Consider the following 23,437-nt stretch of genomic DNA (forward strand, 5'->3'; position numbering starts at 1 on the left):
GGCTATACTATATATTGCACCAAAATATATCGTGATAAACAATATTATTGTCACTTTATACTGCCATATATTTTATATAATGCCAGAATGACAATATAATATCACAATGCAAGTACAGGTCACACTTTAGTTTGATGGTCCGTTTGTTGAATTTAATTTACATTGCATCTACATCCAACTAATTGCCATTAGATGATTATATACTGTTAGGGTTAGGGTTAGTGTAAGTTGACATGTACTTGCAAAGTTTCCTATAGTGAGTTAAATGTCTGTTGAAGGAACAGTATAATCAGATATTATGCAGACAGTCTACTAATACTCAAATGAACCATCAAAATACAGTGTTACCCAAGTACACTTTTTCAAAGAACATCTAATATTTTATTCTTAAGAATATTTCATTTAATCATTGTCATTTTAACAACTTAGGCATTGGAATTGAAATGTGAAAATGCATACCCTAAATAAATAAATAATAAATGTTAATAAAATAGTGAAAGGCAAAAAAAGTAACAGGCTGGGATATCTGCTAACAGATCTATTTTCATTTGTTAGACATCCACATAAAAATATACTATAGTTATTTCGAGTAAATACTATAGTGTTTTTAACTATATTGACACTGACACCTTTAGTAGAGATAGGGATGTTGCACAATCAGCTTAAATATTTGGTTTTTAAAAACTTTTAATGTATGGGCGATATATATAGAAATGCCAAAACTAGGCCCATGGTAACCTTTGATTTGGCCAACCATCCCATCTGTGAAGAGGTAGAGAATGACGGGGATGGTTTTGTGATTATCATTTCAAATTTAATGTAACCTTTTATTTGTTTGGTATATTGTTAAGCTAAAAAAGCTAACTGAAATTAAATGTTTTAATTTAAATGCTGTAGTTTAGTTTAAAATGTACATACTGTCACCCAAGAGATAGAGGACAATGCAAAGACTTTAGTGAGCAAATCAAGGCAAAGGCAGATTTTGCTTGACTAGTGTATTCAGCATTGAACTCCATTGTGTTATAATTTGTTATTTGTTTGTTGATTGTTTGTTTTTATTGCAATAATTTATGATTTAAAAAGTTATGCTGCATTAGATAATACGATTCAAAGTGATATTTTCTGTTTATTTTTAAATTTGAGGAAATTACCCATGGGAACTTTAATGTAAAATAGTTTGGTATTTGTATTCGTATTCGACCCATGACATTCAATGATATTAGTTTTTTGGCCCTTCATACAACAAGGTTGTCACGGTTGTGGTGGGGAAAAGGGGAAAAAGGAGCGAGGACTCAAGTGCAAAGAAACAAAGGGTATTTATTAATAATAAAATAAAAATAAAAAGCAAAACAAAACTACCCCGAGGGGGAAAACATTAACAAAACACACAAACTTGGCTCAACAAGAACAAGGCAAGACTGGATCAGGAACACGGGGAGTGTAGACAACGAACTCGCAAAGGACTGAAAACATGAGGGGGATTATAAAGCAAAAAAGTAAATTGACACACAGGTGAACACAATTAACTAATAATAGGTTGACAAGGAGGGTGGGACTAGACAATAGACGGGAGAGCGCATGACACAGAGAGACAATACAAGCCATGCGCTCACATAACACAACACTGAAGCACACGACAAAAGCACGTGACCAATGTAAACACCGAGCCATGTGCTTTTACAAAAGACGCAAGACACGAGCACACGATGAATGAAAACACTCACCATGCGCTCACATATGCAGCATGCATGCTTCATCCCAGCGCCGACCAAAACCGAAACCAACAAGACTGAGACGCTGGGAATGAAACACCATGCTGCTGACAGACGAAAACACAAACACGAGTACAAGAGCGCACGCGTCTGAGGGACGCAGAGCGCGCGCGCGGCCGCGTCAAGCAGAAGCACGCACACTCTGCGTACACCCACGACGGCGCGCGCGCACACAGAGACAGAAACAGGACCGGACATGGGTAGTGTCAGAGCTCTGCCACCAAAACAAGAATTTACAAAGACCAGAGTGGCAGAACCCTGACAAAGGTTTGGGCACCCCTGCTCTTGACTAATACATTTGACTGTAAAAGCACATCTAAGTGTTTCTCTAAACAGCCACAGGTCAGATTTTCATTCTTATTAGTTTAAAAACAATTCTTTTTTTTTTTTGCTTATTATTATTATTATTATTATTATTATTTGTATTATTTATTTATTTATTTTTAGCTACTTTTTCAGTGGCTTTTGTTAGTTTCGTTTAGTTTTTCATTTATTGTGATTTTTAAAATGTTATTTTAGTTAGTGACTAATAGTTTTAGTTTAAGTTTTTATTTAGTAAATAATCTTGCCACCAAATATTGAAAACTGTTTATTTAAAAATAATATTTAAAATGTAGGTGAATGAAGTGTTTAATTTTTTTGTTCACTAATTCTCATGCTGTCTTTTTCCCCTCTTCTTTTTGCAGTGAAGAACACATGGAGTGTTTTGGAGACTCGTGGAGCACTGGTTCAAGGTGGCTATGGGCACAGCAGTGTTTACGACCCTCAGACCCGCTCCATCTACATCCATGGAGGCTACAAAGCCTTCACTGCTAATAAATACGGCTTGGCTGGTGACCTGTACCGATATGATGTGGACGAGAGAAAGTGGTGCGTTGAGCTACTTTACATGATCGAGCTGAACACTAATTGATTGTGAAATACATATTTTTACTTGATATGTTTCAGAAGGATCTATTATGTACTTTTGATTCTTATGTAAGCTCGTTCTCACCACTGAATAATAAAAAGTTGTTACTTTTTATCTCCGAACTTGGTATACAAACTTTCTGAGAGTTGTAAGATGTAAACTCGAAATTTCAAGTTAAGTCAGATTTGCGAGATATGAATTCTGACTTTATTTCATGCAATTATGACTTTATTTCTCAGAATTGCGAGGTATAAGGTCAGAATTATTCTTATCTCAGAATTCTTACTTTATATCACACAACTGCAACTTTTTTTCTCTCTGAATTCTAACTTTATATTACGCAAATCTGTTTATTTCTTAATCTTTATTTCTCAGAAATCTTACAATTCTGACTATAACACACAATTCACACACAATAACTCACACTTTACATCTCACAATTCTGAGAAAAAAATTGTCAGAATTGCGAGTTTGTATCACACAAATCTTCACAGCGAGTTTGTATCACCCAAAAGTTGCTATAACCTTTTTTATTCAGTGGTGGGTATAGGCTTCTATAGATTCCTCAGTAATATAAATTCATATGTAAAAAAATGCACAAATGTCAATATTAATCTAAAATCATATGACCTTTTGTTGTTATTTTATTTTTATTTAGCGCAGTAGAAACTGAAGGTCAAGTTTACATTTGGATTATGTGATGCATTATTTCATTAAGTAATATTGTACATTCCTTCAAATTTTGGCAGATCTAAGTCAGCAAAGCTGTTTTATTAGAAGACCCCAATATATTTCTATACTTTTACTACAATGTGGAGCTACTGTGCATTTACATAACCTTAAAAGACAACTAATTTTTTATTTAGTGATAAATGAAAAAAAAAAGCTTTGGCCAATTTATAAGTGCGGACAATTCATTCATTCATTCATTCATTTTCTTTTCGGCTTAGTCCTTTTATTAATCTGGGGTCGCCACAGCGGAATAAACTGCCAACTTATTTAGCATATGTTTTATACAGCGGATGCCCATCCAGCTGCAACCCATCACTGGGAAACACCGTCACACTCTAATTCACACGCATACTCTATGGACAATTTTAGCTTACCCAATTCACCTATACCACAAGTCTTTGGACTGGGGGGGGAAACCGGAGCAACCGCAGGAAACCCACACGAACGCTGGAAGAACATGGAAACTCAGAAACGCCAACTGACCCAACTGAAGCTCAAACAAGTGACCTTCTTGCTGTGAGGCGACAGCACTATCTACTGCGCACGTTGCCCAAGTGCGGACCAGTGAAATACATTTTTCCACACACTGATTTATTCCTATTGGCCTGACATTGTCCATTGTACAATATACAACTTTTTTTTCTTACTATTTTTGATTATTCATTACTTTCAGTTTCAAGTTATTTCAATGACTAATAGTTTATCTTTGTAAAATGTAAGGGTACCATCAATTTGGTCCACATCCATATAGCCATAAACATGCTTGATTGTATAGCTAGCACTTTAACTATTGTATTGTCATTTGCTATTCCTGCTCATTCTACTCATAGGCAAAATGATTTTAAATCCTAAAACAACTGCAGAAAAAATTGCAGAAAACAAACAAATTTACTTCCGCATTGCAGAATTAAGTCAATACTCCATGGTAAAGTTGTCATTTTGTGAATTTTAAGTCTTGTGTCTCCACAAGATTTCAGTTTAACACATTCCCATCCACTGAATTGTCTCTTTCCCTGTCACTTCACTCCACCAAAAGCTGGTGTGTGGTGAGCACACTGGCGCCGTTGTCCTGTGACTGTTGTCGCATCATCCAAGTGGATGCTGCACACTGGTGGTGGTGGTGTGGTGTGGTGTGGTGTGGAGAGACCCCCTACCTCTCATATGGTTGTGAAGCACTTAGTATTGTCAATTGATTAGTGGTTTGTAACAGACATGTATGTGTTGAATGGATGGATGTCAGAGTATCCAGACCTGCTCTAGGCTTGCACTGTGTAATTCATTGGGTTATGCTGATAAGCATGCTGATAGCAGCTTGATGTTTCTTTGACTATTGACTTTTCCAATACACAAGATAGGCAGCTGCTTGTATTCACAATCATTTTTATATTCAAAACATTATTGTTCCTTCAGTGTGAAAGACTTTAATAAAAGTGGTCACACAAAAGGCTTTCATGCTAAATGATGATGATGATTGGTTAGCTTAATTTGACTCTACTATACAAAAAAAAAGCTATGTAATACAGTATGCTAGTGTGCTCTTCTAAATAAAGTCTGACTTGGGTTCTTCTTGATTTTTCTTCGGTTGACCTGTAGGTTGATTCTGAGGGACAGTGGGTTTTTCCGATACCTCCACACAGCAGTGATAGCTGGCGGGAACATACTAGTGTTTGGAGGGAACACGCACAACGACACCTCAATGAGCCACGGGGCAAAGTGCTTCTCCTCAGACTTCATAGCCTACAACTTGGGTGAGTAGCAAAAATCATCTGTGCCACCAGAATGCTCAAAATGAAGATTATCCATGCAAGTCTGGGCAACAAGAAAGTATGTCAGTAAAAATGTGGACTCACAGTGGATGTCACTTGTATGTGACCATTAAAATGGTGGATGGTCACATGAAAATTCAGATGCATTCAGAACACAGAATTTTATAGAGAGCCAGTTCTAAATTTTCGCTCTACTATACAGGGTTGCTTATCATTATAGATTGGCAGTTTTATTTACCACCAGCAGATCTAGGTAAAAGTACAACCTAATTTTTTAATAATACACCTTTCCCTCGATTATTAGCAGGCTAATGACAGAAAGATTAGAACTTTAGAATTAAAAATCAATTTTATTTATAACATGTACGTGTAACATGTAAGTATGTGTTGATTTAAACAGACTTTCTTTTAAAATCAGGTGGTCATATTTCATAGCATCTGATTTTTATATTCTAAGATTAGTTTTTTAACAGGCATTCAAGTATGTATTATAAAGTCCACCCCTTTAATCTTCTTTTATGTTTATTGTATATTACATCCATCAATGTGATGAAATATCTGTGCTGCATTTTGCAGGACAGTCCTGAAATTGGAAGCTTTGTCCTGCACTCTGTTATGAAAAATACAATGAAAAAATGTTTGGTCAGCCATCTACTTCTAGCAAGTGTGATCAAAAGCTATGTATTCAGAAACCAATGTATTAAAGAAAATAATAATAATAAAAACCTGCCTTAAACAGACACACTGCATAAGGAAAACCTTTGCAAAGTTGCCTGTTCAACAACAACAAAATAAATACATACAATAAATGGTTTTCACGATTCACAGAAACCTAGAAAACTGATTTAATATTTGTTTAAATGGTGAAACAAAGTTTCCTAGTACAGTGGTTCTCAAACTGTGGTACGTGTACCACTAGTGGTACGCGGGCTTCCTTCTAGTGGTACGCGGAGGAATGAAATATGTCATGTACGTGCTATATATATTTCAAAATGGATTAAAAATTATGTATATATTATGCCATATATGATATATAGCCTAAATTTCTGAGGTAATCTGACAAGTTTTTTTAACTGTGCAGAGTTGTAGCTGCTTTACAGGGCCTACTATGCTACTGTATTTCAATACTGCTCATTTTGGTGGTACTTGGAGAGACAATTTTTTTCTAAGGTGGTACTTGATGAAAAACGTTTGAGAACCACTGTCCTTGTATATATCTTATTCAGGCCTAGATCATTGGAATTATGGTGTTATACTGTTCTGCAGCGTTTATTTTACCTCAAAACTGATGTCAAACATGCACTTATCAGCCACTATTATTAGGTACACCTTATTAGTACCAGGTCGGACCCCCTTTTGCCTTCAGAATTGTTTTAATTCTTCGTGGCATAGATTTAACAAGATACTGCAAATATTCCTTTTGGTCCATATTGACATATTAGTCTCATGCAGTTGCTGTAGATTTGTCGGCTGCACATCAATGTTGCGAATTTCCCATTCTACCACATCCCAAAGGTGATCGGGCAATGTGAAGGCCATTTGAGTACAGTGAACTCATTGACATGTGCAAGAAACCAGTCTGAGATGATTCACGCTTTATGACATGGTGCATTATCTTGCTGGAAGTAGCCATCAGAAGATGTGTACACTGTGGTCAATAAGGGATAGACATGGTCAGCAACAATACTCAGGTAGGCTGTGGCGTTGACAAGATTCTCAATTGGTACTAATGTGCCCAAAGTGTGCCAAGAAAAACAAAACCTAAACCATTACACCACCACCAGCCTGAACCATTGATGCAAGGCAGGATGGATCCATGCTTTTATGTTGTTGATGCCAAATTGTGACCATCTGAATGTCGCATCAGAAATTGAGACTCATCAGACCAGGCAACATTTTTCCAATCTTCTATTGTCTAATTTTGGTGAGCCTGTGCAGTTTGTAGCCTCAGTTTTCTGTTCTTAGCTGACAGGCGTGGCACCCAGTGTGGTCTTCTGCTGCTGTAGCCCATCTGCCTCAAGGTTCGACATGTGCTTTCAGAGATTATCTTCTGCCTCAGTTGTAATGAGTGGTTATTTGAGTTACTGTTAGCTTTCTATCAGCTCGAACCAGTCTGGCCATTCTCCTCTGACCTCTGGCCTCAACAATGCATTTGCGCCCCCACCGAAATGCCGCTTACTAGATATTTTCTCTTTTTCTGACCATTCTCTGTAAACCCTAGTGATGGTTGTGCGTAAAAATCCCAGTTGATCTGCACTTGTTGAGACCTTAGACCAGCCTGTCTGGCACCAACAACCATGCCACTTTCAAAGTCACTTAAATCAAACTTCTTCTCTATTCTGATGCTCAGTTTGAACTGCAGCAGATCGTCTTGACCATGTCTACATGCCTAAATGCATTGTGTTGCAGCCATGTGATTGGCTGATTAGACATTTGCATTATTGAGCAGTTGGACAGGTGTACCAAATAAAGTGGCCAGTGAGTGTAGGTTTAAGTACATTTTTGCAATTTCACAAAGATGTTGTCTGAAGCACATATTTCCAGTGTGCCTGCATTGATTTTAATACATTTAATTTTTTATCTACATATTTGATATACTAATTTCATTGTACTAAATAGATAAAGGTCCACAGCAGGAGTGTCAAACTAGTTTCAGCCCTGCTCTAACACACCTATCTGTAGGTTTCAAACAAGCCTAAAGCACTCAAATAGTTTGATCAGGTGTGTTTAAATAAGGTTGGAACTAAACTATGCAGAGTACAGTGGCCCTCCAGGAACACCACAGGTCTACAGTGTCACTCAAACATGAGTTTAGCATCGCAAATAGTAGGCTTACTAATGCTTTATATGGAGAGCTCACCCAAAATATAAAGAAAAAAAATGCTGTTTATAATGTAAAGATGTAGTTGATTTCCAGTAGAACAAACCGGTCACCTAAATTGAAAATTGTCCTGTAATTTATTCAACCTCAAACCATCCTGCAGTAGGTGTATGTCCTTTGTTCATATGAGCACAACTGAAATAAATAAAATATTGTAGCATATACTTTTCATAGCTTTTAAAATGGCAGTGAATATAAAAAGTGGGTCCAGTGGGGCAGTGAATGGTTGAAGCATGGCAGTCGTTTTGAATTTTTTTTTATTATAAGAAAAATGTCCATATTTAAAACTTTATAAACTATTACCACTCTCTTCCAGCAACTGCCACAACCACGTTCTCAAGAGACCTATTATATAATCCTGGAAACGCATACAAGAGTGTGCCATTGTAAGATGGATGGATACTAATGCAAACCTGCAGTTTAGCCAAAACAACTCACTTCTGCTCACAGTGAGAGGCATCACTTCCCATCTCAGCTTCCACTGCTATAGAATAATGGGATAATTTTCTCTCTTGGGGAGCGAACTATTCCCCCTGAAGGCAATTTTAGCTGAAACTGTGTTCCTTGAAGATTCATATAGATCCAAACTCATTTTCTACTTTAATTTTAACATTAAAGAGTCTACATTAATATTTTGGTATTAGCCATGTCTTGGTAATTCAATCTAAGGCAACTTGTCAAATTCTATTCCGCTGACTTACAGCGTCCTCTCACATATGGCATCATATAAAATACCTCTATCTTTCACAATATTGAACAGCCCCGAAGACGCTCACACAGAAAGCGTAATTGGATTTCTGCGCGTAGCGGCAAGCCATTAGAGACTGAAACACACTCATCAGGGGGGCTCTTGCAGGAGGATGCGGGATCTTAAAGCCATTATTTTATGAGTGACACATTTGAGTTTTGTAATCTCCAGGGATCGGAGACATGCCTGTCTGCTGGTATTATCTCGCTTTTCATTTAGATAATGAGGGATGCTATGATGTCAGACCAGACGCATTTGAATAGCGGCTCTTGAATGTGAGAATATGATGTGTGGGTGGTTTCAGAGCGTCTTTGAGAAGTTTGTTGTGCCTGTATAATGCTCAACTATAGCTTCAAACACATCAGAAGTGTCTCTGTGTGTGTGTGTGTGTGTGTGTGTGTGTGTGTGTGTGTGTGTGTGTGTGTGTGTGTGTGTGTGTGTGTGTGTGTGTGTGTGTGTGTGTGTGTGTGTGTTCGTTCCTAATTCTATATCAATCCTCTTCTACATTTCTTCCTCTTGTTCTTCTCTTTGGAGACTCAGGCTAGTGGAGTGGTAATCTGTGATTAAGTAAAGGCCTGTCTCAACCCTAAGGTTAATTGCTCTGTCCTTACGAGCTGAACTCAATTATATTGGCCCACACCAGGACACTAAATTCGATTGTCAGAAAGTTTGCCGGCAGAGGGCAGTGACTTGTCACACACACACCACTAATAGCAATCATTTCTCTTTATCCTTCTCTTGCTCCTGCTAGATTAGCCGCTAACTTCTACTTAACATCGTGGGAAGAGATGATTTGCTATTAAAAGAACACTCCGCAGCTTTTTTTGGAGAAATGCTCATTTTGCAAGTCCCCTAATGTTAATCAGCTGAGTTTTACCATTTTTGAATTAATTTAGACGATCTTCATGCGAGATCACTTTCAGTTTAGCTTCAGCGTAAATGTTAAATCAGGTTGGATTATTGGCATCCCACTCAAAAAAAGAAAGAGTTTTGTTAATTTCCCTTTTTAAAGCCAGGCTCTCCTTTTATTCTTTCCATAATAAAAAAAATATATATTTTTAGAGCAACCCATGCTCTTTTGTTATTGATATTTAACTTTAATGGGTAGAACTCTCTGAGATATGAACAAAAGCAAGTGATGTGTCAGAGTTTAATTTAAAAAATCTTGAATGTTTATAAAAATCTTTATGATTATTAAAATATTTTTTTAAATAATTAGTTTAAAAATCTTGAAGGATATTAATTATATAATGTAGTTCCGAAAACTTCCTTCCTCTCTGTTTATTTGTCTGACTGTACGGTGGGTTTCTTTTGACCACCCTCTGTTGTTTTAAAGAATATCACAACGGCGAATGTGTCAATTATAAAAGCCTCGTCTGTTTCGTGAGGTGCGTGTGCAGTCAGTGGAGGTCTGCGATGCGGCGCCAGGCGAAAGTATAAATCAGCCTTTAGGGGCAATATTATTATCAATGTCATTATGTTATTTTCAGATGCTGCAAAATGTTTTTGATTGAGATTCTAATGATCTAATTAGATTCAATGATTTATGCTAAGCTAAGGTAAAAGTGCTCCTGAGATTCTGAATGAATTCAAAAATGGTAAAACTCAGCTGTTTAATTTTAGGGAACTTGTCAAGTGAGCTTATTTCCCACAAAAAGTGGACTGTGTGAGGTTGAGCTCAGAAATTTCAAAGCTTGTCTTTAAAACCATGACGATAAACACAAATGTTAACTTTTATCCTTTATTTTGATATGTGTTACCAAGTTTTAAGTTGCCTTATGGGATATTCTGCACAGGTCATCAATTTATGTATTAAGCCCCAAGATCAAGGTCGGTCTTATGAATATTTATTGGGTAAGATGAGAGAAAATTACTATGCAACGATTAGTCTAGACCAATTAATATTCATGAGCTCACTGCTCTATGTAGTAATGTCTCTAAAATGAGCACGAGCAGTATTTGGTGTTGGAGGACTGAAAGTAGATTGACTTTGTCTGCTTGTTTTGTCTTTTCTAGCTTGTGATGAGTGGACTGTTCTGCCCAATCCAGATCTTTACCATGACGTCAACCGTTTTGGCCACTCAGCTGTGTATCACAATGGGTAATCTAAATGTTTAAGATCAATTTGATACATTAAAATGTCCTGTCTTATTTAAAATAGACATGTTGTTTTAGATGAATTATGGGATATTTGAAAAAAAAAATTTTTGATTAAATTTACTCACATTCATTCATTCATTCATTCATTCATTCATTCATTCACTCAGATAATAATAATAAATTATATTTAAAGTAGAACATAATAATACTGTAAAAAAATCCTAAATTCTTTTACTATATTGTGTTATTTTATATTAGATTTACAGTAAATGGGTTTTTAGTGAATGAAATGGACGAACTTGACACTTAAATTTCTTTTCTTTAAGTTTATTCTAAGGTTCGTTTTGGATTCAGCACTTTTTTTTTAATTCAGTTTATAATCTACTATGAACAACCGAAGTATACTATATTAAATTTTGTAGATTCATAATGTTTCATTTAAATTGTAAAATAAATTGTTATCTTTTTTTTTTCAGCACTGATAATTATAAATCTCTGTTATCTGCGTGTTATTGGTAATATAAATCATTATTGGTACAAAAAAAAAAAACTCTTGGTTGACTATTGGTGTCAACCCAAACTGTTATATGACAAACCTTGTTTCATATGAAAATAATAAGTCAGATTTAATTTAGTTTCTACTTAAATTTAGTTCCTTTTAATTCCCCTACTATTACATGAATGTCATGTTTTTATTGGCAATTTTTCTATTCAAATATACAGTTCACGCAAAAAACACACCCTTTAATATACTTGCAAACTTTTGAGCTACTCTCTTATGTTAAACACAAAAAAACATATTTGGAAAAATGTTATAAACATGTAATGACTGACTTCCATAGTGTTATTTTCCTACTATAGAAGTCAATGGTTACAAGTTGTCAGTTTCAAATCATCTTTTATTTGTGTTTTACAAATGGTAGAAACTCTTAGAAGGTTTGGAATCAATTGAAGGTGAATAAATCGTGATGAAATTTTCTTTTTTGGTTGAACTATCCCTTTCAATGCCTGTCAGAGCATTAATTAAACTAGTAGCTTAGTTTTAAGATATCGACTGTTTATTAGTACTGATAGAGTACACATTCTGCATGATCTTATTTTAGATCCCTAATCCTACCTAATGCCAGAATTCTACCTTAATAACTTTTATTAAGCTGCAAATTAGGAGTTTATTATGCTAAAAGTCATAGTTAATTATATTTGCTTTTAAAATAAAATGTGACCAATTTTATTTTTTCCAGACGTTTGTTTTGTTTTATTGCTAAGTCGAAACAATTTCCTCAGCTAATCGACAGCATGCCACTGGCGCTTACTTTGTATCAAGTCCTGAATAGAGCTTTTTGTTTTAATCCGTTTCTATTTCTGTGATATTTGAGCAGTCACAGCTAATGCGAAATCTAAATTTAAAATGGTCCTGTAATCTCCTTCCGTACTTACGGCTTAGTTGAAGCAAGTCATAAAGCGGAATCATTATCCATAAATAACACCATCCTTTTATTAGTGTTTCGTATTAGCAGCTGAACAAACAGCTCTACATCGATCCACATGCTCAGAATCTCTCCTTTGAGGTTTCTATGCAAGCTCAATGTGATCTGTATTCCTACCCATAAACCCCAGCGTCATCGTCAGTGTCGATTTGACCACCGACTGACCCCTTAGTTGGGAGCAGTGGCACAACACAGCTTTTGCTGTTTGACTTGTCAATCTCGTACGCTCTATTCATCACTCCTCTTTTGTGTTCTTTCCTGCCCTCTTCCTCCTCAGCCTTCATCTCTCCATCCTCTCTCATTCTGAGGTTAATCTGTGTGTCTCTTGTCAGGGTGATGTACGTGTATGGAGGCTTTAACAGCCTGATGCTGGGCGATGTGCTGAGGTTCACCCCGGCGAGCTGTGCTGCTTTCTCCGAGCATCTGGAGTGTGTGACGGCTGTGCCCGGCGTGAAGTGTGTGTGGAACTCTTCTACCTCCACCTGTGTGCCCTGGGACGCAGCGGCGCTCCTCGACATGGAGGCTTTGAGGAACACCTGCAGTCCCAGAGGGTGTAAGTCAAGGGAACAAAGAGGACGTCTGCTTCCTCTGGCTCCTTTACAGCTATTCAGATTTCAAAACACTGCTTAAGTTATAATTGTTGGCGTAGATTCTCTGTCGTTGTATGTGCCGATTAAATTGGATTTTGCTTTTTACGCTCGACTGAATTTGGGTGAGATCTGTAAAAGCTTTTGATCTTGAGCTGTGTTCAGAGTGCAGTCACAAATCAGATTTTTTTTTTTTTGCATATCTGGATTTAATCCTGAAAGACAGCTATTTTTTATTAAATTTTTTTCAAATATTTGATTTGATCCACATTCCAGTCAGATTAGAAGTAATGTTTTGCAATTCCGAATGCAACACGTGACAGTGTAAACCAGTGATGGAAATGATGAAAATGTTCATACACACACAGTATAGTTGGATAAAGAAAGAACGGAAAAAAAGAAAATTTACAGTTGAAGTCAAAATTATTAGACCTCCTGTGATTTTATTTATAGTTTAAAGGGTCACGAAACATCAAAACACATTTTTTGAGCTGTTGACAGTCGTATATGTGTCCCACACTCCTAAAACTCTATTAGGACACATATATTTCACTAAAAAGTGAAAATTGGTTGTTTTTGCGTTATTTCTAGCAAATTCGTACTTCCGGTCTTAAACTAATTTTTGAAGCTGCGTCACGGCCATGAGATCTTAGCGTGTATCCCAGCATGTAGACTGGACGTCTGTACCTAAGAGTGCCTTATCACGTCTCTGAGTGTGCTGCATTAATGCATGAGTAAGGCTTAGTTCAAACCAATCAGCGCGCTCTATTGTGCAACTTCATTAATATGCATGATAGTTACAGTGTTCAGACGGCAGAGACATGCTGTGTTGTGTTGCCAAGCGGGAGAAGAATTGTTTGGAGACACGGGTCGTCAGTGTTGCTTTTATAATTTGCTGCAGTGAAGGTTTTGTTTTTATTTTCCCTCTATGAGAGCGCAGCTGGACTCACGTGTAGTTTAAAGTGCACGCGACGCGCCATAGAAATACGTGTCTAAGGAACATTGTTTACCCGAGAGCTTTTGTCATCTGGAAATGGTGAAATCCGGATTTATATTATAATTTATTTTTCTTTATTTATTAATTTTTTTTCCCAAAATTTTCTAAATTATGTTTTATGCTGCGCTCACACCAGATGTGGATGAAATGTCAAGTGCGAGTGATTTCCTTGTTTAGTCAATGCAAATAGACATCAAATAGACGCAAATAGACATCCTGCAGCGTCTGACAAGTTCATCAAACTTGGCTCGGCTCAGTTGGAAGCACCGCTAAAAGCCTCCATCATCAAAGTACACTTTCTAGAGGAGTTTATGAATGTTTATGTGCTGCGTGCACCTCCTAAAGGATTTAGTGGACTCAAGACATGTCGGCTTACGAATCTACACTGTTTTTCAACATTACTAAATTACATAATGCACAGCTATTATCCCAATAAAATCCATTTTTATTTGGGCTAGAATAAAAACAGTTTTTCATTTAAAAAAAAAAAAAAAAAAACTTTCTGTTAAACAGAAATTAGGGAAAAATATTCAGAGGGCCTAATGATTAAGGAGGGCTAATAATTTAGACTTTAACTGTTTATAGAGGGAGATTAATGGAAACTAAAAAATAGATTTTCCCTGATTTTTCATGAACAAAAAAGTATAACAATCCAATGTCTGGAATAGTGCGGCGCTATCTTAGAAACAATCTGACTTTGTGTTGTTTTGTTTTTCGATAATATATATTGCGATATGAATAAAATTTTGTTCAGATGTCTTGAATAGCTCTATTTGGAAAGAAGTTATCCATTTAGATTGATTGGGTGGACTTTGTAAGTGTGTAAATCCTGTAAAAAATAATAATAAACATATTGCAAGCAAAACATATTACAATAGAGCAACAAAAATGTAAAATAAACACTGCTTTATTGCTTTCCATAAAGTCTGTTTGTCTTCCGAACAGTATTCAGGTACAGAAATAGAATAACGTAATGTAAAATATTCTTTATAGTCTTCATTGTCTTAATAATTTAGTAAAAATTGTCTTCATTAATGATACAAATGTATTTTTTTGCTCACTGGGGTGAGCAAAACTATTATGCTTAAAAATGTATTAAAAAATTCTGATTTAACTGCATTTCTTAAGGTGCTTTTGACTTGAAATTGTCACCGGATGTCAGTTATAACCAACGTTATCCATACATAGAAGGAAAAAAAACTAATTAGTTATGTGTAATGAAATGAAGCGTAACTCTACATTACTATACAATTATCTCTCAGAGATTAATTATGTGGGTTTTGTTATCTTAAGAGGTGTGTTATGCCCTGTTATGCCCAGATACTGGCACGCACCACCAGCTGTTTTATTTTACCCAGACAACTGGCATAAAGAGTGCAAAAGACAGAGACGATTTGCCCACAATGCTATTTAAATTTAGTTAAGCTATTTGGTAATAAGAGAAACACAATATTCACAAACACAAGCAATGAGATTTAGATTTTTCTGAGGATCCCCAGAGTTGGCTCAGAAATTCTGGTCTAATTATTCATTTATTTTCCTTTGGCTTAGTCCCTTTATTCATCAGGGGTTGCCACAGCGGAATGAACCACCAACTCCTCTAGCATATGTTTCACATTGTGGATGCGCTTTCAGCTGCAACCCAGTACTTGGATACATCCATACACACTCATTCACACACGTACACTTGGGCCAATGTAGTTTATTTAATTTACCTATAGCGCATGTCTTTGGACTGGGGGCAAAACCAGAGCACCAAGAGGAAGCCCACGCCAACACAGGAAGAACATGCAAACTTCACACAGAAAAGCCAACTAACCCAGCCGGGGCTCGAACCAGTGATATACTTACTGTGAGGCGACAGTGCTAACCACAGAGCCATCGTGTCGCTCCAATTCTGGTATCTTTGCTGTTTAATTCTTTATTGAAATTCAATTCTCTATTTTATTACAGTCCAGCTAACAAAAAGCAACTGCTGCAAATAACCAGTCCCGTCTGAACAGGTGTAAATGACCTGTCGGATTCAGTTAATTACAACAGATTCAACTAAATGCCCCACTAAATGCACATTTGCCACACCACATGCATTGTTGTGTAGCTGTTAAACTGTGTGTGCCTTCCAGATGCAGATGGAGAGAAGTGTGAGCAGTATTCCGACTGCTACAGCTGTACAGCCAACACCAACAGCTGCCAGTGGTGCTCTACGCTCTGTGTGTCCAGTCACAGTAACTGCACCAGTTCTCCAGTAAGTCTGCGCTTTCATTATGCCATAACAACTTACAGATGAGTTTCTTTTCAGTTTATGAATTCATAAATAATGTAACTGTGCTCTAAATGTCTGTAGGGAGGGATAATGGAGTACGAGGCCTGTCCAAAGGATAACCCCTCCTCTGTGTGCAGTAAAAGGACCAGCTGTAAAAGTTGTGCCACAGATCAGAACTGCCAGTGGGAGACCAGGAATCAAGAGTGCACCACCCTGCCTGGTAACAAACGCGAACAAACTTTTGCTGGAATTTGTGTAAATGATTGAAGCATAGCAAAGTATAATCCTGTTTAATATCTCTGGGGCAAAATAATTATTATCGCTATTTTTATCGTTATTGTTTTTTAAAGGGATAGTTCACACAGAAATTTAAATTCTGTCTTATTTAACTCATCATGCACTAATTCAGTTCAATTCATCTTTATTTCCTTAGCGCTTTTACAATGTAGATTGTGTCAAAGCAGCTTAACATACAAGTTCTAGTAAATTAAAAATTGTATCAGTCCAGTTTTCAGAGTTGACGTTCAGTTTAGTTCAGTTTAGTGTGATGCTGAAAGTTCAAAAACTGTGGAGCAGATCCATCGATGCACAGCTCCACAAGTCCCAAACCAAGCAAGTAGGGAAGAACAAACTTAACAATTGATGAAAACGAAGGAAAACCTTGAGAGAAACCAGGCTCTGTTGGGCACGGCCATTTTTCCTCTGGGCAAATTTCTAGCACAGAGCTGCAGTCTAGGCGCGGAAGGCTGGAGAACGCTGGATGTCTGTCTTGGAGAAGCTGCTGGTATGAGTAAAGGCTGATTTATACTTCTGTGTCAAGAGCGGTGCAACCTACGTTAAACCTAGCAGTGGCCGTCGGCGTTGCTGACGTGCACCTCTCAAAACATTTAACCACACGTCGCAACGATGCATAGCGCAAACTCTGTGATTGGTTGGCTTGGTAGCGCTAACAATTGTGAACAGGACTGAGAGTCGCGCGAGGCAGTTGGGGCGACTGTTTATGCATGTCGACAGTTTACAAGGAGCTCCGGATGGAGACTGTTGCTTTGTGTTTACCTTATGGTTTAAGTTGTTGCAAGTCAGCCGGTTCCTGCCTCAAAATGAGCGAGTTTGAGCTACTCGTACATTAAGGAAGCGTTCAGAAAAAACAAAACACCAGCGAAGAAACTCAGGGAACCTTAAACACCTCACTGTCAACTAGCGTTTTGGAAGTGTACAGGAACACAGCGCAGATGTATGAATGCATAGCTACGCGCGATCACTTGACACAGAAATATAAACCAGGCTTAAGTCGCCACGGATGTTCAGCCTGGGCCATGGGATCAATGCAGAGACTCGTCTGTCACTGTGTTTTTCAGAAATCAGTCTCATGCTCTCTGCTCCTCCATGACCACCACAGCATCAGCTCAGGATACGGCCTGGTCCAGGATTGTGGAGACCTCTATTGTTCTCTGTGGTTGGCAACATCTCTTTGTATGTGTTGTCCTTGAAGTCCTCTATGGTTGGCATCATCTCTTCATAGGTCTTGGGTCAGATCAATGGTGCTACATAATCTCTAGAGGCCTCGGAATGAGTAACCCCAGGTGGAAAAGAAAAGAAAACAAAAATAATTAGCAAACAGTTATTTAAAGTGTTTTATTTTCTTTCAGTTTTTGTAAGAATATTAGAAAAGCATTTTACTTAATTATTTACACAATTGACTGTTTTTGATTACTGCTATAGATGTTGATGTCTACATTTTTTTCAACATTCTACAAAATGTCTTGTTTTCTGTTCAACAAAAAAAAAAAGAAATTCATAAAAGTTTAATCACTTGAGTGAGAGTACATGGTGAAGACATTTAATTTTTTGGGTGAACTATGCCTTTAATTTAGTTTTTAAAACCTTGGGTTATTACAATTTCCGTGCTTTGAGTGCCATTCCCATCGAAATTTGCTTCAATGCCAAGGCCAGTGCTGTACGTTAATCTAATCCCACATAACTGTGTAATGCTTTTGTTTTTAGGGAATATCTGCGGGGAGAGTTGGCACCTGGTGGGGAACTCGTGTTTGAAATTGATGACCGCTAAGGACTCGTATGACAATGCTAAGCTGGTGTGTCGAAATCAACAGGCGGTGCTGGCATCCCTCACCACACAGAAGAAAGTCCAATTCGTCCTCAAAGAGATGCACAACCGATCATTGCAGGTGAGTTTGATGTAGTATAGTCAAAAGAATCAGAATTTTGATACGAGTCGATACTGAAATATTTTAAAAGATGCAAAATCACTTTTCTGCAGTATTGTTGACAACCTCCTCTCTCTATGACATGTCTATGACTCCTGTCATATACTCAATCACATATAATGATGCTGTGAATTCCTTGCATATTTCAGATTTTCGTCGTTTTCTAGGAAGCAAATGCAAAATTAGGAAGAGAATTAATACTTGTGCCAATTTTTTTCTTTCTTTTATTTTTTTACATGTCCTTGTGCCTGAATGGATGGTTAAATATACAGTATACCAAATAAAATCAATGTGGTCATCTTCAAAATGCTGTCAGTTATGTTTAAAGTGAAAGTAAAATATTTGAAGAAATTAAACCTACACCTTATGTAATTGTTAGCATTAATCGACAGCAAAAGACAAACTCTTACGATTGGTAATTTTAGTTCAGTCAAAAATGAAAATTGCTATTAATTACTCTACCTCATTTCATTCCAAACCATCTTTGTTCTTTTTCAGAACCCAAATTAAGATATTTTAGTTGAAATCTTAGAGCTTCCTTATCCTCTATAAACGGCAAGGTTCTCGACTTGTTCAGTTAAAGAAAGGTACCAGACAACATCCACAATACAGACCATGTGTCTTCAGTTGTTCAACCAGAAAATTATCAAGCTAAAAGAATCATTTTGTCGCAAGACTTTATTCAAGTTTAGTCCCAATCCCAATTCTTTATTTGTGGTTCTGAAAAATCTTTGTTCAAAGATTTTGCTTAGCTCTACGCCTTCAAGCTAAAGAGAATTGGGACACCCCTACCCCTTTATGGGAATACGCAAAACGAGGGATAGAGGTAAGGGGAAGGGCTAAGGGATAGAATTAGGAGTGGGCCTTATTCTCTTCAGTGTCAGTATAGGGCGCACCATCATGTATCACACAAATTTATTTAACAGTTTCGTCTCCTCACTGTCAGTATAGGGCACACTTTTGTGTCGCATGACTTATCTCTTCAGTGTCAGTATAAGGCGCACTTTTATGTGTCACAAATTTATTTAACAGTTTCGTCTCCCCAGTGTTTGTATAGGGCACACCTTTGTGTCGCACAGCTTTATTCAACGGGTTAGTCTCTTCATTCTCAGTACAGGGCGCACCTTTGTGTTGCACGACCTTTATTCAACAGTTTAGGCCCAATCCCAGTTCTACCCCTTAGCCCTTCCTCTTCTACCCCTCATTTTGCACGTTCCTGTGAATAGGTAGGAGTATTCCAATTCTCTTTAGTTTGAAGGCGTAGGGGTAAGGGGAAGGGGCCCTTCGAACTGACATTTGTCTGGACCACAATCTAAACCAAAGGGTAAGGAAATTTCCCAGAATACACCAGCTACAACGGCAGGATAGCTGCACCCGGAAGTAAAGAGATGCACAAATTAGTATTTTTTTGGGTCATTACTACCAATTTCTACAACAAACAAACAAACACGTTTTAATATATTTATAACCGCGTTCGTGTTTTACCATCATGCTTTTAAAAAACCCGCTAAAATAAAAAACGCAAAATTTTGCTATCTATAATCCATAATATTAACTCCTGCACAGCAGCCCCACAGCATTCTGACACTCAGTGACACTGGAATACCCTGTCAGAAAAGTCTAAGGGCTGGGAATGAGCTTTTTACAGTGTCTGTTATAATGTTAATGTTGTTTTTTGTGTGCTAACATAGATGATTATGGCCATGGTGTAAATGCGCAGTACAGTTACGATCTTTTTGCCACATTTTATCGTTATGGTAACATAATATATGCCTTCAGTTATTTCTTAAAAATAAATACCAAAAAAAAAAACACAATTGGAATAACTACAGCAGTCACGATCGTCTGATCTCATGAAGCAAGAGATCGTGATGACATATGACGTGTGCAGGTACTACAGTGCTGTACCATTTCTTAGGGGTAAATTTTAAAGCCCTTTGAAGGGGTAGAGGTACAAAAATAGAATTGGGATTGGGCCTTAGTCTCTTCAGTATAGGACGCACCTTTATGTGTTGCATAACTTTATGCAACAGTTCAGTCTTCCCAATGTCAGCCTAGGCCATAGAACATGCCTTTATGTGTCACATTTGCCCACATTTTGACGTGTTACCTCTGACGTATTGGTGCTTTTATATCAAATAGAGGAAATCTATGAGAAAACTAATGCTCATGAATATAGGCATTATACTGACACTGAGGAAAATACTTTGCAACTGTTGGTCTTTATAACGTGTGTCTTTATGCCGTTTTTATCTGTGAGTAAAGCAGCATTAGATGTACAGTTAGTCAGATCAAACTTGAAACTGAATTGAATATGAATTGTTCCGTGTGCTCTAGTCTAAAGCAGTGATCACTCCGTGGGTCGGCCTGAGGAAGATCAATGTGTCGTATTGGTGTTGGGAGGATATGTCGCCCTTCACCAACTCCACTCTGCAGTGGCTGCCCGGTGAACCCAGCGACGCAGGGTTTTGTGGGTATTTGGCTGAACCCACTTTCAACGGACTGAAGGCGGCGACCTGTGTCAACTCTGTCAATGGGAGCCTGTGTGAACGACCCAGTGAGTAACATTTGCATACAGAAACACGCATATACTGAATATTTTCTTTTTTTGTTGTGTTTTTGTTTTGTATTTTTTTGCTTTGTGTTTTGTGGTATTTGTTTTGGTGTTTTGTATGTTTTGTTTTTTGTGTTATTTGTTTTGTTTTGATTAGTTTTTTGTGTTTTATGTTTGTTTTGTATGTTTTGTTTTTTATATTCTTTGCTTTGTTTGTTTTGTGTTGTGTTTTTTCGCTTTTTTTATTTGTTTTGTTTTGGTTGAATGTTTTGTATTTTAGTTTTTTTGTTTAGTTTTTTCTTTGTTTTTTGTTTTGCTTTGTTTGGTTTTTTGTTGTGTTTTTGTTTTGTTGAGATTTGTGATTTTTTTTGCTTTGGGTTTTTTGTTTTGAGATTTGTGGTTTTATTTTTTGATTTGTGCTGTGTTTTTGTTTGTTTTGTTTTTTGCTTTGTATTTTGTTGTATATTTTTTGTTTTGTTTTATTGAGGTTTGTGATTTTTGTCTTGCGTTTTTTGTTTTGTGATTTGTTATTGTTTTTTTATTTCTTTGTTGTTTTGTTTTGTATTTTATTTTCCACTTTCCACATCTAATATTGTATTGTACTGGAAATATATGATTAATTAATTAATATATTACTTGCTGTGATCAGATAATTATTGTAATTATAATACAATTATGATAACATATATATAGTTATTACATTAATAAATATAAAAATACTAATTTAATTAAATAAAATTCTGTATGACCTATTTCTAAAAAACATTTTTGTGTGTATTGCTCATTGAATCTCTTTAACGTTTGTGTTATTGTGCAGCGAACCACAGTGTGAAGCAGTGCCGGACCCCCTGTGCACTGCGCTCATCCTGCAGTGAATGTACCAGTGGGAGCTCTGAGTGCATGTGGTGCAGTAACATGAGGCAGTGTGTCGACTCCAACGCTTATGTGCCCTCCTTCCCCTATGGCCAGTGCATGGAGTGGTACACTATGAACAGCTGCCCACGTACGTATGCCGGCGAAATGATTTTAAATCAAAGTATTATCTGTAATTTATTCAAATAGCAATATCAGTGACAATAATTTTTTTTTATCCACTGTGAAATAAAAAAAAAACCTCCTGTAGGGTAAATCTGTGCATGATCTAGAGATTAGAATCTGATTAAACAAATAAACACACTGTTGTGACTAGGGCTGCACAATATTTTGTTATAGCATCGATTTTGTATAGATATGCAATTTGATTTGTAAAATTATTGCAGAGTTTAACCCTAATGGAGTGAAATTGTATCATTTGCATGTTTTTTAGGCCTGGGAGAGATTTAAGTATTCATTTTACCGGTTGGAAGTTTAACAAAGGATAATTGTATTAAGTTATTTAAACAAAAACATTGCAGTGTAATTTTAACATTGAAAAAGCCTAACCTAATACCTAAGCAACCTTAATATCTATTAATAAGAACCAAATTAGAAGAAACAGAAGTCGTAGTTAATCATTGACCAATAGCGGGAAGTGAGTCTTAAAATAAAGTGTGACTATAAATTCTTTCCAAGTAGTGCTATTCAACCATTTGATGACATTGTATGGATGCATTATATCGCAATACATATCACAGAAAAACAAAATATTGCAATGTCAGATTTTTTTCAATATCTTGCAGCCCTAGTTGTGACCATAGAATATATGTTTTTTCTGTGTTTTTCAGGTTATCCAAGCTATTTCTATAAGAATAAAGGTCACGATTTACAATAAGCTTTCATTAGTTAATGTGTTCACTAACATGAACTAGTAATGAACAATACTTTCATGACATTTATTAATCATAGGTCAACATTTTTTACTAATGCATTATTAAAAGCCAAATTGATGCTTGTTGATGCACAGTGAGTTAGCATTTAATAACAGTGAAAAACTTTATTATGATTAACTAACATTAACAAAGATGCATAAATACTGTAATAAATATATTATTCAATAACTTATAAATTAACAAAAATCTCATATGTCATCTCATATTCTGATAACAATATATATCATGATGTAATGCTTCTTCTGTATATTCAATTAATTAATAGTTTATATACATTGACCACATGTAAATAACAATTTCTTTAATAGTTAGAACTTCAGGGCAAATGTTTGATTAAGATTGTATATAATGTATGGAATATAAAACACAAAACAAATGATTACAGGCTTAGCATAAAATAAATGGAAGAATAAAAAAATATCTGGAAAAAAAAAAAAATGTGAAAATGTGTTCGTGTCTATCCTCTTGTTAAGTTGTGACGTATCGGTGACGTTTAAAATACTGTTTCTGGGTCCAAGCCGCTACTCATTTGAATTAAGAAAATATATGTTTATGACCACTTTTTAGTCATATCATACATTGAAATAAATTTTATGTAAAATCATCA

General features: G+C 36.4%; 1 protein-coding gene across 2 annotated transcripts in view; it reads left to right on the forward strand.

The window, feature by feature from the left end:
* The window catches only part of atrn (attractin), a 176,170-nt gene that overhangs the window by 70,041 nt on the left and 82,692 nt on the right, over window positions 1–23,437 (forward strand). For both annotated transcript variants that reach the window (XR_012388707.1, NM_001353962.1), the window contains exons 9-17: window positions 2,459–2,642; window positions 5,008–5,162; window positions 10,826–10,910; window positions 12,729–12,949; window positions 16,104–16,225; window positions 16,325–16,463; window positions 18,248–18,429; window positions 20,806–21,025; window positions 21,840–22,025. Coding sequence is in view for 1 of the 2 variants with exons in the window: in NM_001353962.1 (NP_001340891.1) it covers window positions 2,459–2,642; window positions 5,008–5,162; window positions 10,826–10,910; window positions 12,729–12,949; window positions 16,104–16,225; window positions 16,325–16,463; window positions 18,248–18,429; window positions 20,806–21,025; window positions 21,840–22,025 (1,494 nt within the window). In the remaining variant the exon portion in view is untranslated. The remainder of the gene's footprint in view (window positions 1–2,458; window positions 2,643–5,007; window positions 5,163–10,825; window positions 10,911–12,728; window positions 12,950–16,103; window positions 16,226–16,324; window positions 16,464–18,247; window positions 18,430–20,805; window positions 21,026–21,839; window positions 22,026–23,437) is intronic.

The sequence above is a fragment of the Danio rerio genome, chromosome 13 (assembly GCF_049306965.1).
Source record: "Danio rerio strain Tuebingen ecotype United States chromosome 13, GRCz12tu, whole genome shotgun sequence".
In the NCBI taxonomy this organism is placed as follows: Eukaryota; Metazoa; Chordata; class Actinopteri; order Cypriniformes; family Danionidae; genus Danio; species Danio rerio.